Source organism: Rhinolophus hipposideros (assembly GCF_964194185.1).
Source record: "Rhinolophus hipposideros genome assembly, chromosome: 5".
In the NCBI taxonomy this organism is placed as follows: domain Eukaryota; kingdom Metazoa; phylum Chordata; class Mammalia; order Chiroptera; family Rhinolophidae; genus Rhinolophus; species Rhinolophus hipposideros.
The window spans coordinates 39,451,544-39,463,321 of record NC_138051.1 but is presented as its reverse complement, the minus strand read 5'-3'; the positions used below and the strand labels follow the sequence as shown (position 1 = coordinate 39,463,321).

The 11,778-nt window shown below is 49.8% G+C and overlaps 1 protein-coding gene across 1 annotated transcript in view; it reads right to left on the bottom strand.

The window, feature by feature from the left end:
• Window positions 1-11,778, bottom strand: part of STARD9 (StAR related lipid transfer domain containing 9) — a 99,034-nt gene that overhangs the window by 16,615 nt on the left and 70,641 nt on the right. Inside the window, 6 exon segments of the mRNA XM_081048425.1 lie at window positions 1,345-1,822; window positions 2,265-2,455; window positions 7,752-7,855; window positions 7,981-8,063; window positions 8,909-9,046; window positions 9,387-9,438. Of these exon segments, the coding sequence (XP_080904551.1) occupies window positions 1,345-1,822; window positions 2,265-2,455; window positions 7,752-7,855; window positions 7,981-8,063; window positions 8,909-9,046; window positions 9,387-9,438 (1,046 nt within the window).

Below are 11,778 nucleotides of genomic sequence, written 5' to 3'. Positions count from 1 at the left end.
GCAGTCTTTGCTGTGAGAGAAAAGCTTTATAGGTAGGAAAAGAAACTGTGGACTATCATCTTGGCTCTCAGAGAGGTCTCAGGTACACTCTGTTCCTCATTTTTTTATTTTATAAAAAAGTACAACTGAATCTGAATCTAATACCTTTAAAGAAAACTTCCAGTTAATAGGCAATATGAGGAACAAAGGAACAATTTAAACGGCGCTACAAGGAATCAAATCTATAATGTGGCAAATTCTAAAGAACTGACCCACTTTCTTTAACAAATCAATGATATGAATAAAAATAAAACAAAAGAATTAACTAAAAGAAACTTAAAAGACATAACCACATGTAGTGTGTAAATCCTATTTAAATCTTAAGCTGAACAACTAAATACTTTTGAGGCAATTAGAGAAATTTGAATATGGCCTAGGTTGCAGATTATACTAAATAATTCATCTTAATTTCGTTAGGTGTGATAATGACAATGTGGTTAAAGAAAGTCCTTATGTTTTAAAAGTGTGTACTTGATGTAGGATTGAAATGACATACCTACAAGTTGCTTTAAAATACTTCATCAGAAAAAAGGAGGAGAGAGAAAGCAAGCATGGTAAATCCTGCTAATTGCTGAATATGAGTGATAGGTACACTATTCTCCTTGTGTATGTTTGAAAAAATTTCGTAATAAAAAGTGTTTTTAAAAGCCTGCCGTAGTCTGAAGAGAGGTGAGCACACATGACTCCAACAGACATTCATCGTGCACCTACGATGGGCCAGGCCTGTGTGAGGCCCAGAGGATACAAGGAGGCAGACACAGTCCTCTGCTCCAAGCACACGTCCTCACCTTGGCTGATGTAAGGAGTGAAGGAGAAAAGAAACAAGGAAGATCAAAAATCATACCTGGAAGCCAGAAAGCTAGTGTTCCACTCGCTTACCAGTTGGGAGGAGGGGTCAGGAAGCTCACATGACAGGTGAGGTGGGCAGGGAGGGAGGAAGCATGTGGGAACAGAGTCTGCTTTAAGGCAAGATGACGTGGCGGTGGGGGCAGGACATGCACGAGGAGATGGCAGTGGATCGTCAGGGTCTAAAGATGAAAAATGAGGCTGCGAGTCTCACTCAGAAGTTAGCACCAAGGAAGCAAGAGTTGCTCCTCAGTGGGAGAAAGGAAAAGCCTGAGTCTTAGGAGATACCAACTACAGAGAAAGGAGTCAGGAGAGGGCAAAGGTGACGAGGAAGAGGGGTAAACACATCTTTTCATTGCACAGATTGAGGAAACTGAGGCATCAGGAAGTAAAGAACACTGCCTGGGCAACAAGGCTGTAATCTCAGCCAATGCTCCTAGGTCACAGCGGCGGCTGTACCTGTGTAACTGGGGCAGGTACCGGAGGCAGAGCCTTTGGAGGCTCAAAGAGCTGCAACTTGTCGATTTGCTTCTACATTGAGGCGCCAGGACCCCGGCATCGGGGCTGGGGACCTGGTGTGGGGGCGTTTGGGGGCGGTCATCCTGGAACCAGCATAAAGCCTTGAGCTGCTCCAGTCTCTTCTGGGCCTCCAGCAGCTTCTGCTTCTTGATGATTCTCTCTAGCTGGAATGAGACCTTTTTCCGCCGAATGTTTCTCGCCGTTGCCCGAAGAGCACGTCTCCGCAGGAGCTGCAGTCGCACCACCCGCTTCCGGCTTTGGACCACTGGGAATGGCTGAGTCTCAGGATCTGTCTGAAGCCAAGCATCAGTTGTCACAGAGGCCTCAAGTTCTTTCTCTGCTACATGGTCCCGATGTTGCTGGTGTCGCTGCTGCAAGCTGGCTAGCCAGGTCTCTTCTCTGAGCAGCCACTGCTGGTCTGGGAACCAAAAACACCCTGAGAGAAGGTCAGCACCTCCCTCCCTGCCTGCAGCTGCCTGGATTCAGACACCTCCAGCAATGGCTGGGCCTGTATGGAGTGACAGAGCTGGCTGGGGTGATGTGGTGGGATGAGGGAGACAGGCCCCTTCCCACAGGACAAGGGCATGAAGCCCCCAGACCTCAGCACAGCAGTGGGTTACATGCTAGGGCGGCAGCAAAGCTTGGACAAATGTGCACATGAGACGGGCAATAGGAAGGTGCTTCCTTAGTCTTGCTTCCAGCCCCCTTGCAAGAGCCTCTGGTCTCTAAAAGAGAGGAGAGAATGCCTGACGCCAAAGATTCCATCACATCACAAAGAACACAGACAGGATACAGAAGGCTGAGGAAGCATGAAAATGAAGAGAGGAGAAAGTGAAACACCATGAGCGACGGACACTTACCGTTTTGAATGTGCCGGCTGGCATGCGCCTGGTCGAATTCCAGGTCCTGTTGGGATCTAATCTGTCCCACTAGGATCCGCTGCCGCAAATCCCCCACATAGCCCTGCTGCTGCTGAAGCTGGGCCCTGTGCAGCGACTCTCCAGGCCTGGGTGGCAGGTGGTCCTCGTCTCTCTGCTCGCCCAGCACTCTCCTGTCACAGAGGGGGGCAGGGTTACCCAGAGGAAATGCAAACCCAGTTCAGTATAAACCAGTGTCCATCCAAGCGCCTCTGAAAGACCCCCTGAGTTCAACAGGGCAGAGAGGGCTTTGGACTTCTGACACCTTGGGACACACAGGCACAGTGTCACAGGCGGCTTATGATGTCACAGTGCAGGAGATGAGAGCAGTCCTGAGACTAGCATGTTCTTAGATGGTGGGTTTAGCAGAAATACGAGTTCATTTTGGTAAAGGAAAATAACCAGGAAAGTAAAGCAGCTTTTTAAAAACTAAAACAACATCTTAGCAAAATCAAGAAGCTTTGTCCCTTAAAAAAAAAAAAAAAGAGAGAGACATCTGCTGGAAACAGTAAGAGCTCCAGAAACACTGTGGGAATGGAAGTCTCTGGTACATGTCCAGAGACTACGGCTGCACCTCCACCCCCGGCAACAGAAATCCTCTGTGATCTGGTAGCAGGGGCAGCCGATCCAGACGGGAGGGAATTTATATGTGTGCAGGAGACCCAGACGAGAGCTGGTCTCCACACCACGGCTGTTCTCAGTGAACCAGACCTGCAATAGTTTTAGACTCCAGCATGCCTTTCAGAGACATATGCTAAAGCATTTTCTGGTGAAAATGCCTGGAATTTGTTTAGAACCGATGGGGAGGAGAAGGGGCAAGTGAGTTGAGATAGTAATGAAACAACATTAGCTATGAGTTGATCATTTATAGTGTATTTGGAATTTCCTTTTTTTATTTGTTTTGATTTTTTATTAGTTTCAGGTGTACAAAACAATGTAATAGACATTTACACCCCTCACAAAGTGACAACCCCCCGCCCTCATCTACTACCCTCTGACATCGTATATACTATTACAGTTCCCCTGACTCTATTCCCTGTGCTGTGCTCCATGTCCCTTGACCATATACCATGTTTCCCCGAAAAGAAGACTGAGCCGGACAATCAGCTCTAATGCATCTTTTGGAGCAAAAATTAATATAAGACCTGGTCTTATAGTAAAATAATATAGTATATTATAATACTGGGTTCTATATTAATTTTTGCTCCAAAAGACGCATTAGACCTGACTGTCCGGCTAGGTTTTATTTTCAGGGAAACATGGTATATATAAAATTATAGTTGACATTCAATATTATTCAGCTTCGGGTGTACAGTGCAGTGGTCAGGCATCTACACCATCCATGAAGTGGTCTCCCTAGTAAGACAAGTGCCCTTCGGACACCCTATAAAATCTTTACAACATTGTTGATCATACTCTCCAAACTGTCTTCCATATCCCCGCGGCAATCTTGTGGCTACCAATTTGTGCTGTCTAATCCCCTCACCTTCTCCCTCATCTCCACCCCCCTCCAATAATACAAAATTTAAAAACAATTCTAGATTGCAGTCATACTTTGTTCTGCCACCAAGTCCCTTGTGTGACCATGGATGAGTGAGCGCCTTCTTCCGAAGACTGACAGCTTCTGCTGCAGGCTAACCTTTTCCAGGGTCACCTGTGGCCTCCTAGCGAGACCCTCACATGCTGTTTCTGCAGGATTGCCCCACCCATCATCCGGGTTTCTCAAGGAGCCCTGCGTGGGAAGGGGGGTGGCTGGAAAGGGTCAGGATCCACCAGAGGCTCACCAAACAGCCTGAGTGCAGCCGCCCGTGGCCCTCGTGGCAGTCCCAGGATGCCATGACTGGGCACTGGAACCAAATCTCAGTCCGAGCAGAATGCAATCTCAAAGGGGATCAAAGCACAGGTCCACAAACTACAGCCTGTGGGCCAAACTGGGTCTGCAGCCTGTTTCTGTAACGTGTTATGGAAACACAGACACATCGTTCATTTACATATTGTCCAGGCTGCTTCTGCACCACACTGGCAAAGCTGAGCAGCTGCAGCAAAAGCCTTAAATACTACCTGTCCCTTTACAGAACCCGTGCTGCCACTGTCTTATCTTAGAAGACATTACGATTTCTTAATGCAGCCTGAGAAGGATAGTGAAGGGTGGATGGGTGAGAGAATGAATAGACGGACGGGGGGCAGTGTGTGGGTGGGAGCTGACACAAGGGCAATCTCTTCTCTGAAAAGGACACTGTGAGGTGACTCAATCTGCAGTGGGTCCAAGGACAAGGACAGGCCCAGATACTTGAGCGAGTGGGCTCTGGAGAAGACTGGCGCTGATGGCTGTGGGCAAAAGGCCAAACACACACAGTGGAATGTACAGAAAGGAGGAAAGACACCTTTGTCGCATGTGAAGCAAAGCCTAGGGAGAGCACCTGGAAAAACAAACCAGCTAATGCCACATGAATCGAAAAGGCAGTTATTGAGAACCATTCTATACATGTATGTTTCATGCCTACCCTCCTGCTCCAACATTTATCTGACCACATACCACGGCTTAGGTACAAACATGAGCCCATCTGAGGGTCTCAGACTAACCCAGCTCAGATCCAGACCTTCAGACGCAAGGGGCAGGGTCGGGGGGGTCTTCATTCTGAATTTCCTGAGAGTATTCAGCTTCCTTCTCTACCATCTCGAACCCTCAGACTGACGATTTCCTTCTCCCTAGAGGAGAGCTCCCTCTGTCTTTCCTCCTGGAAAGTGGCAGCTGCCAGTCAGCTTCTGCTGACCCAATTCAGTTTCCTACATAGTAGCATCAAGACCCGCAAGGAGAGGCAGGCAGTCTGGCAGAATCACTGCAGGTACCGCACACTCACTCAAAATGCCACATGCCGTCAGACTAAAAATGGCTCCTCTGCTAAGCAGACGAGCCAAGTTCCCAGAAAGGAGGTGAAAAAGAAAATACCAACCTTATGCTACATGTCTGGGTAGATTACCATGGCAAGCCTTCAGTTAACTGCCAGCCAAGGACCTCTGTCTCTCTCAGATGGCTGCCCTTCGTCTCGGGTGGCTCCTGCATCCCCCATCTGCTGCCTGGTCCCCTGCTTGTCAGGACTCCATAGCCCTGCCGGCCGCCTCAGGCCCTGACAGCTTCTGCAGCAGAATGCAGCAGCGTCTGCTCACTAAGGCAGCATAGCGGTGGCAGCAGTGACAGCGTCTCCCAGGCTCTGGGCACTTAAGGTTAAGCCCCCAAAATTCCAAATGGAAAAATGCCAAGAACAAGGGCAATGAACAGTTTTCAAGGAGAAATTCCTCTGAGGTCCAGATCACCATTGTCAGGGGAAAAGGAGGCAGACTGGCCAATTTCCCCTGGCTCTGGAGTCAGCTCTGGCTTTGTAGGCTCCCCATGAGTGCTGCTCCAGAGAGAAAAAGGGGGGAAAGAAAGCCTAGGACCAGGGGAGGCTGGGGAGCCAACCCCACCCAAGGGCAGAGGAGAAACTCTCATGGAGACACAGCCACAAACCGACTGGGAACCCAGCTGACTGCGCAGTTCTCTCCACTCTCACGGGTTCTCTCCCGGTTCCCCTGCCCAATCACAGGCTGCAGCCCCACACCACCCCACTTCCATCAGGGCTGGCACATGATACTGGCTACGGTAGCTGGGCAGGACCAGCCCAGCCCACAGGCTCCCAGAGCTGGTGCTGAAGAGTGGAGGCAGCGAGTGGGAGAGGCCTTGATTCTCCAATCCCTCTCTGTCCTCTGAATGAAAGGGGGCATTCTTGGTGTTACTGAAAGGTCACATCTGTGCCCATGAGGCTAGAAAGCCTGAGCAGGCTATACAAAGGCAGGAGACCAGTGTGCTCTGGGGTGGATGGGTCAGTCGGGGTGAGATGGGAGGACAGAAAAACGAAAGGAAGGCTACGTTCCTGGACAGCTCCCCACAAGAGCTTCCTAACGGCGTGGCTGTGGGGTGCCGGGTACTTGGCAAAGCACTCCACATGTTCTAGCCTTTTCAACCCATCTCACAAGGATCCCTGGGAGAGATGGTAGTCTCCTCACGTAGAGGTAAGCAGACAGACTCAGACTCCGTAACTTGCCTAAGGTCACACAGCTTTTCTGTCGTAGAGCTAGGAGGTGAAGTGGCTTTATCCAACGCCAGCATCCATGGTTGTTTAAGTTGCAGAGTCATTCTCTGTAAATCTCTGGACTCTGGCAAATGCACCCCTTCAGTGTGTCTTCTCCACAGAAATCTTACCTCAGACAGGTCTCCTTTCAGGGATTTACTACAAAAAGGGAGGGCCACTCTGATAGAACAAGAACCCCCAGCCTCCGTCCTGAGTCCACCCCAGCCTTGAATTACTTCACCCTGTGTCCCCTCTCTCCCACTTTACCTGTCACCCCACAGAGCCCTCAGTCACTCACTACAAGGATCGTCCTTCGGCCCTTAGCCGCCTCTGTGACGACTTTCCTGCTGGTCACGCGCCCTGCATCAGAGCTCCTCTGCTCCTGCACCCAACACCCCTCACTACCGAGGTCAGACCCAAGACTACCTTCAGCTGCCATCAAATGTTCCTGGCAGCTAGAAAGAGCAGCTCGATTCCTCTGAAGGAACCAGGGCACCAAGGGCCATCATAACCCTCCGAGGATACGGTGCTGGAAAGCCAACGGCAGTGGTCTCACAGGCACCGTGTCCCCCATGACATTTTCTACAGGAAGTCCCCAAGGCAGTGGCCACTTTGGCTATGGGAACAGAAGGATACCACTGTTCCAGGGATCACACCCACAAGGCATCTAGATCTGGGAAGGGAATTCTATGCAGAAACAGATGAAGAAAGACTACAGAAGAAAAGTAGTTGCCACACAAAAAACTGCCTTCCTGCTTCGCAGTCGCAATGCAGGTGCAGTGGGTATGAGAGGGCAGAAACCCAAGATACTTTCACATTATTCCTGGTGGCCCTCCTCTGTTATGCATAGTTCTGGCTCCTTGGTTAAGGCGGAAAAAGGATTCTCAGTCCCACAATGTCTTTAAAAACTCAGAGGAAGCCACAGACCTGGAAGTCACTGACACATACCACAAACTCACGCCCAGGCAGGGCAGAATGTAAAGGGGCACACAGGGAGAAGCAGTATCACAGCTACCTACAGACATACCGCATTCAAGCCGTTCACAGAGGAGGGCGGCCCTAGGAAACATCAAGTGACATACTCCTTCGGGGATGAAGCCAGTTGCAGGGCCCAAGAGGGACTAAATGAGGGCCCAGTCCGCCTCCCGCCGGCTGTGAGCGGGGCACCGAGCTCAGCACCTGCACATCACTAGCCAAGTTGGCTCAGACCACGCCTCATTCAGACCTGGGCTGCTACACCCATCTCCTCCCGCTCCGCATTGTCAGGGACAAAGAAGCAAAGCGAGGAGGTTCCACAGCAGGACGAGCAGCTGTTTCTCACCTTTTCTTCCAAAGCAAAGGGCAGAGACCCAACCTGGAGGCGGTGACATCTCCGTCCAAGTCCAGCCATTCCAAAGAGCCACTGCCACCCACAGCCTCTCCGCCCTGGGAACAAGGAAGAAAGCACAGTGGGGTACTCACTGCCCCCCACCCCAACAGAACCAAAGCTCAAACTCCCCAGAAAGGAGAAGTAGGGAGGCCAGCAGCCACACAGAAAAGCCAGCGCTAACCTGCCTTCTCTGCCGGAGGACGGCGGCCTCTGCTGGGTGGTTGAATCGGAACTTCTGAGCTTTCCCCAGCGTTATGACTGCTCCTGTGGCCCAGACACAGAGGAGAATTCAATCAACAGCTCCTGTTCAGAGTACACACTGCGTGCAGGGCGACGTTCTGCGAGACAAAGTCCTGCCCTCAACAAGTGGATGATTTAGCTGAGTCAGAAAGATATGTACTGATTCTGAGTGGTGAACACACAATGGGATTTGTAGATGATGTGTTACAGAATTGTACACCTGAAATCTATGTAACTGTACTAACAATTGTCACCCCAATAAACTTTAATTAAAAAAAAAGAAATATATGTACTCACTGGACACTGCACAGCATATGTGTTAAATTAATGAAATGAACAGGAGGAGTCTGCTACTCCAAGGGGAACCAAGATGAATTCTAGGTGGAGTAGTCAGGGAACACTTCATGGAAGATTGGAAATCTAAACTCAGCCTCAAAGCACAGACAGAATTTGAATAGACTAATAAGAGGAGTAACAGTGACAGTAATAATGACAATGAGTGTTTACTAAGCACCAAGAACACTGTTAAGGACAACATTGCATGGATCAGCTCATTCGATCCTCCCAACAATCTTATTATTATCCCCATTTTACAGATGAGGAAATTGAGGCCCAGAGACTTTCCCAAGGACAGAAAGCTAACAAACACCGGGACAAATTTCAGTTATTCTCCATTCTGAAGCCCAGAAATTGGGGCTTCTTCGTTTATGGGAAAACGATTAGATTAGGACATCTTCAGATGTCTGGGTGCAGAGGCTGGTGTTCCATCATTGAAGGCTGCCTGCCTCCCTGAGCTGTCTGGGTCAGGCCCAGGAGAACAGCTGGTGCATCACTGACCCTGGCAACCACAGGGCTGTGAACAGTCCTACCTTGGGTCAGACGGCAGGAGGCAGTGACCTCCCGGCCATTGACTGTGCAGCGGGCCCCCTGCGCGGGCCGCAAAACGACGACGCCACAGGCGCTGGTGATAGTGCAGTGGTCTCTCTCGATCCACTGACCCTGCAGGACTACAGAAGAGATGGGGGGTCACCTGGGTGGAGACATGGCCCAGGGAAACACCGCCTCCATTCTGTCCATGAGATCAGAATCCACCTCTGGAAGATCTCACATGACAAGAGAGGAAGAGAACTGCGGCCTGAAACCACCCAGACCTATATCCTCCAACATGTGGGTCTCCTCCTATCATGTCCCAGACACACAGCCGCAGTCCCACAGCCTAGCAGCAATAGCAGCCCCTGAAGACTTCAGAGACCCTTTTCTCTCACAGCACCTTTAGGTTCCTCTGAAGAAACCTGGGAGGCAGGAGCACGGGCCACAAAGTGTCAGACCTTCTGCTCTGTCACTTACCAATATCCTGTTCCTGGTCCGAGTCAACCCTTCCTATTTTTGTGGTCCCCTCCTAAAGGGAAAAACAAAGCCATTTAAATGAGAATAAAAAGGCACATAGCCCTGCCCCCAGAGGAGAGTCCACCGGCTTGAGTGTCGTCACTGTCTTCCCACATTCAGCCAGACTTTTCCACACCACTTCTCAACTTTAGTCCAGTCTGTTCTGACTGCCCTGCCCACTCACTCTGCAGGAAGCCCCAAGAAAGTGGGGGCACAAAATACGTGATAAAGCAGCACCAGTTCTTTGCAAAGTCCAACAAGTGTTGGCAAACTCCTATAGCCTGAAGTTAGGGACCAGCCATAGCTGTCAGTCAGAGACTGTCCGGTCTGAGGAAGTGGGCACACAGGTGTAGTTTTCTCCCAGGGGCTAGAGTGCATGTGGTGCACGCTTGGTCCAGTCAGTCCCAGAGAGGCACGCATTCTCTGAAGATACACGGCAGCACAGGATTTTTACCTTTGTGGTCCACGGATGAAGTTTAGATGAAGTTTGTAAGAAGGGTAAAGCACAAATAGGAGAAAAGCACATCTAGAATCAAAAAGGACTGGAAGAGACTACAAGAAAGGAGGGGGAAACGGCGGTTAGTGTAAATGAATCACTAGAAGGGTTAGAAGACAGGCCTTTGGGCCCTTGATTATGTCCACGCTGTTTAAGACCACACAGCTCGGTCTGAGGAAGGCTGCAGCACGGCAACAGAGATGTTGGGTTTAGGTTTGTACTCGTATTTATCATTTACTGAATAATTGTTCACTGTCCCAGGCACTGTGCTGAGTGCTTTATGGAATTCTCTTATTTAATCCGTTAACAATCCAAAATGGAGGTATTACTACCCCTCTTTTATAGACAAGGAACCTGAAGCTGATGGGAGATAAGATGCCCAAGGAACCCACACACTAAATAGAGCTTTGGCTAGAATTCAGGTCTCTCTGGGTCCAGAGTCCTGCTCTTTTCCAACCTCAACATACCACCTCCCCAGTAACTGAGGTTTTCGAACTGACCAGAGTTTTGCACTGGGCATCATTATGAATGAGGCTCTGTCCCCACTCCACACGCACACCCCCACGCAGCCAGAGCCCAGCCTTTTCTGCTCAGCCACTGTGGATTGCCACCAGACAGCGGATGCTGGCCTCCAAACACCACCAAACAGAATCCAGGGACAGGGGTCAAGACCCCGCATGTGCGTTCAAGGTCAGCCCCGATGACGAGGCGCATTCCTCCCTAAAGGATGAAGGCCACACACAGCATATCACAACTGCTAGATCTGCAGGGTAGAAGCTACTGGAAAATGTTATGGCATCTTGTTCAATGACGGCTGAGTTGGCGCCTGCACATGCTGCCCCTCTGCCTCTTTATGGGGGAGAGGCAGTGGCACAAAGGCCCTTCCAAGGAGGAAGTCCAGAGCCTCGGTAATCTGTGCTCCATGTACCCTTCCCTCTGCCCCCTTCCTACCTAGGCTTCCCCCCAAGGTGACAGCTTTCGGGGCATTGTTACTGGTAGGGACTAGTTCTGGGTCTGTAATCAAGTGAGCAAAGCAAATAAAAATACAGTGAATCTTGAGCCATTACTGTTATTCTATTACCCAAACCAAAATCTAAACAAACAAAAAGAGGAAAATGGGTACATAAAATGCAGAAATGCCAGGATCAGAACTAGACTGAAACCTGATCCCCCCGGTTTACTGGAAATGCACCAAGGAGGGAGTACCATGCTGGGTGTGCACTGACTCAGCAATGAAAACCAGGCTGCCACATTCAGGTGAGGCGTCATCCGTCTGCTGTCTCCATCCCCATCTAGGATTCACTCTCACAGCTCTGTCCTTTAACCCTCTGCTGCTACCCCAAGCTCTACTCCTCGACTTCTAGCTTCATCTGCTCACTCCACATCCAATCAATGGATCAGATCAGTTCTACTCAAATATTGACCATTTTTATCCATCTGGTCTCTTCCTAACCTCCAACCTCTCTCCCGGCAGTTCTGACTAAAGGAAGGATCAATAGCCTTTGGTACTTAGCTCTGTCATTAAGTTAACAGCTCCTTCTGCCTGAGGCATTTTCACTGACATAATTTATACTCTGTGTGTCAGGAAATGAGCTGCTTCAACTTTCTGAAAGGCTCAGGCTCTGACAACTTCCCTCAGGGCTCATCCTAAGAACACACTTTCTAAGCAGGATGAGCTTTGCTAACATCTCACTACCTTGTGCACTGCAGCATTGGGAGTCTAATTTCTCCAGGGATAACAGCAGCATTACATACCCCTCCTAAACTCTGCTCCTTCTGAATGCCAGCTGGGGCGACAACGATAAGAATGAAGACTGAATTTTCAGCGAGCACAGGGATTTTAGAGTAAAGTTTATG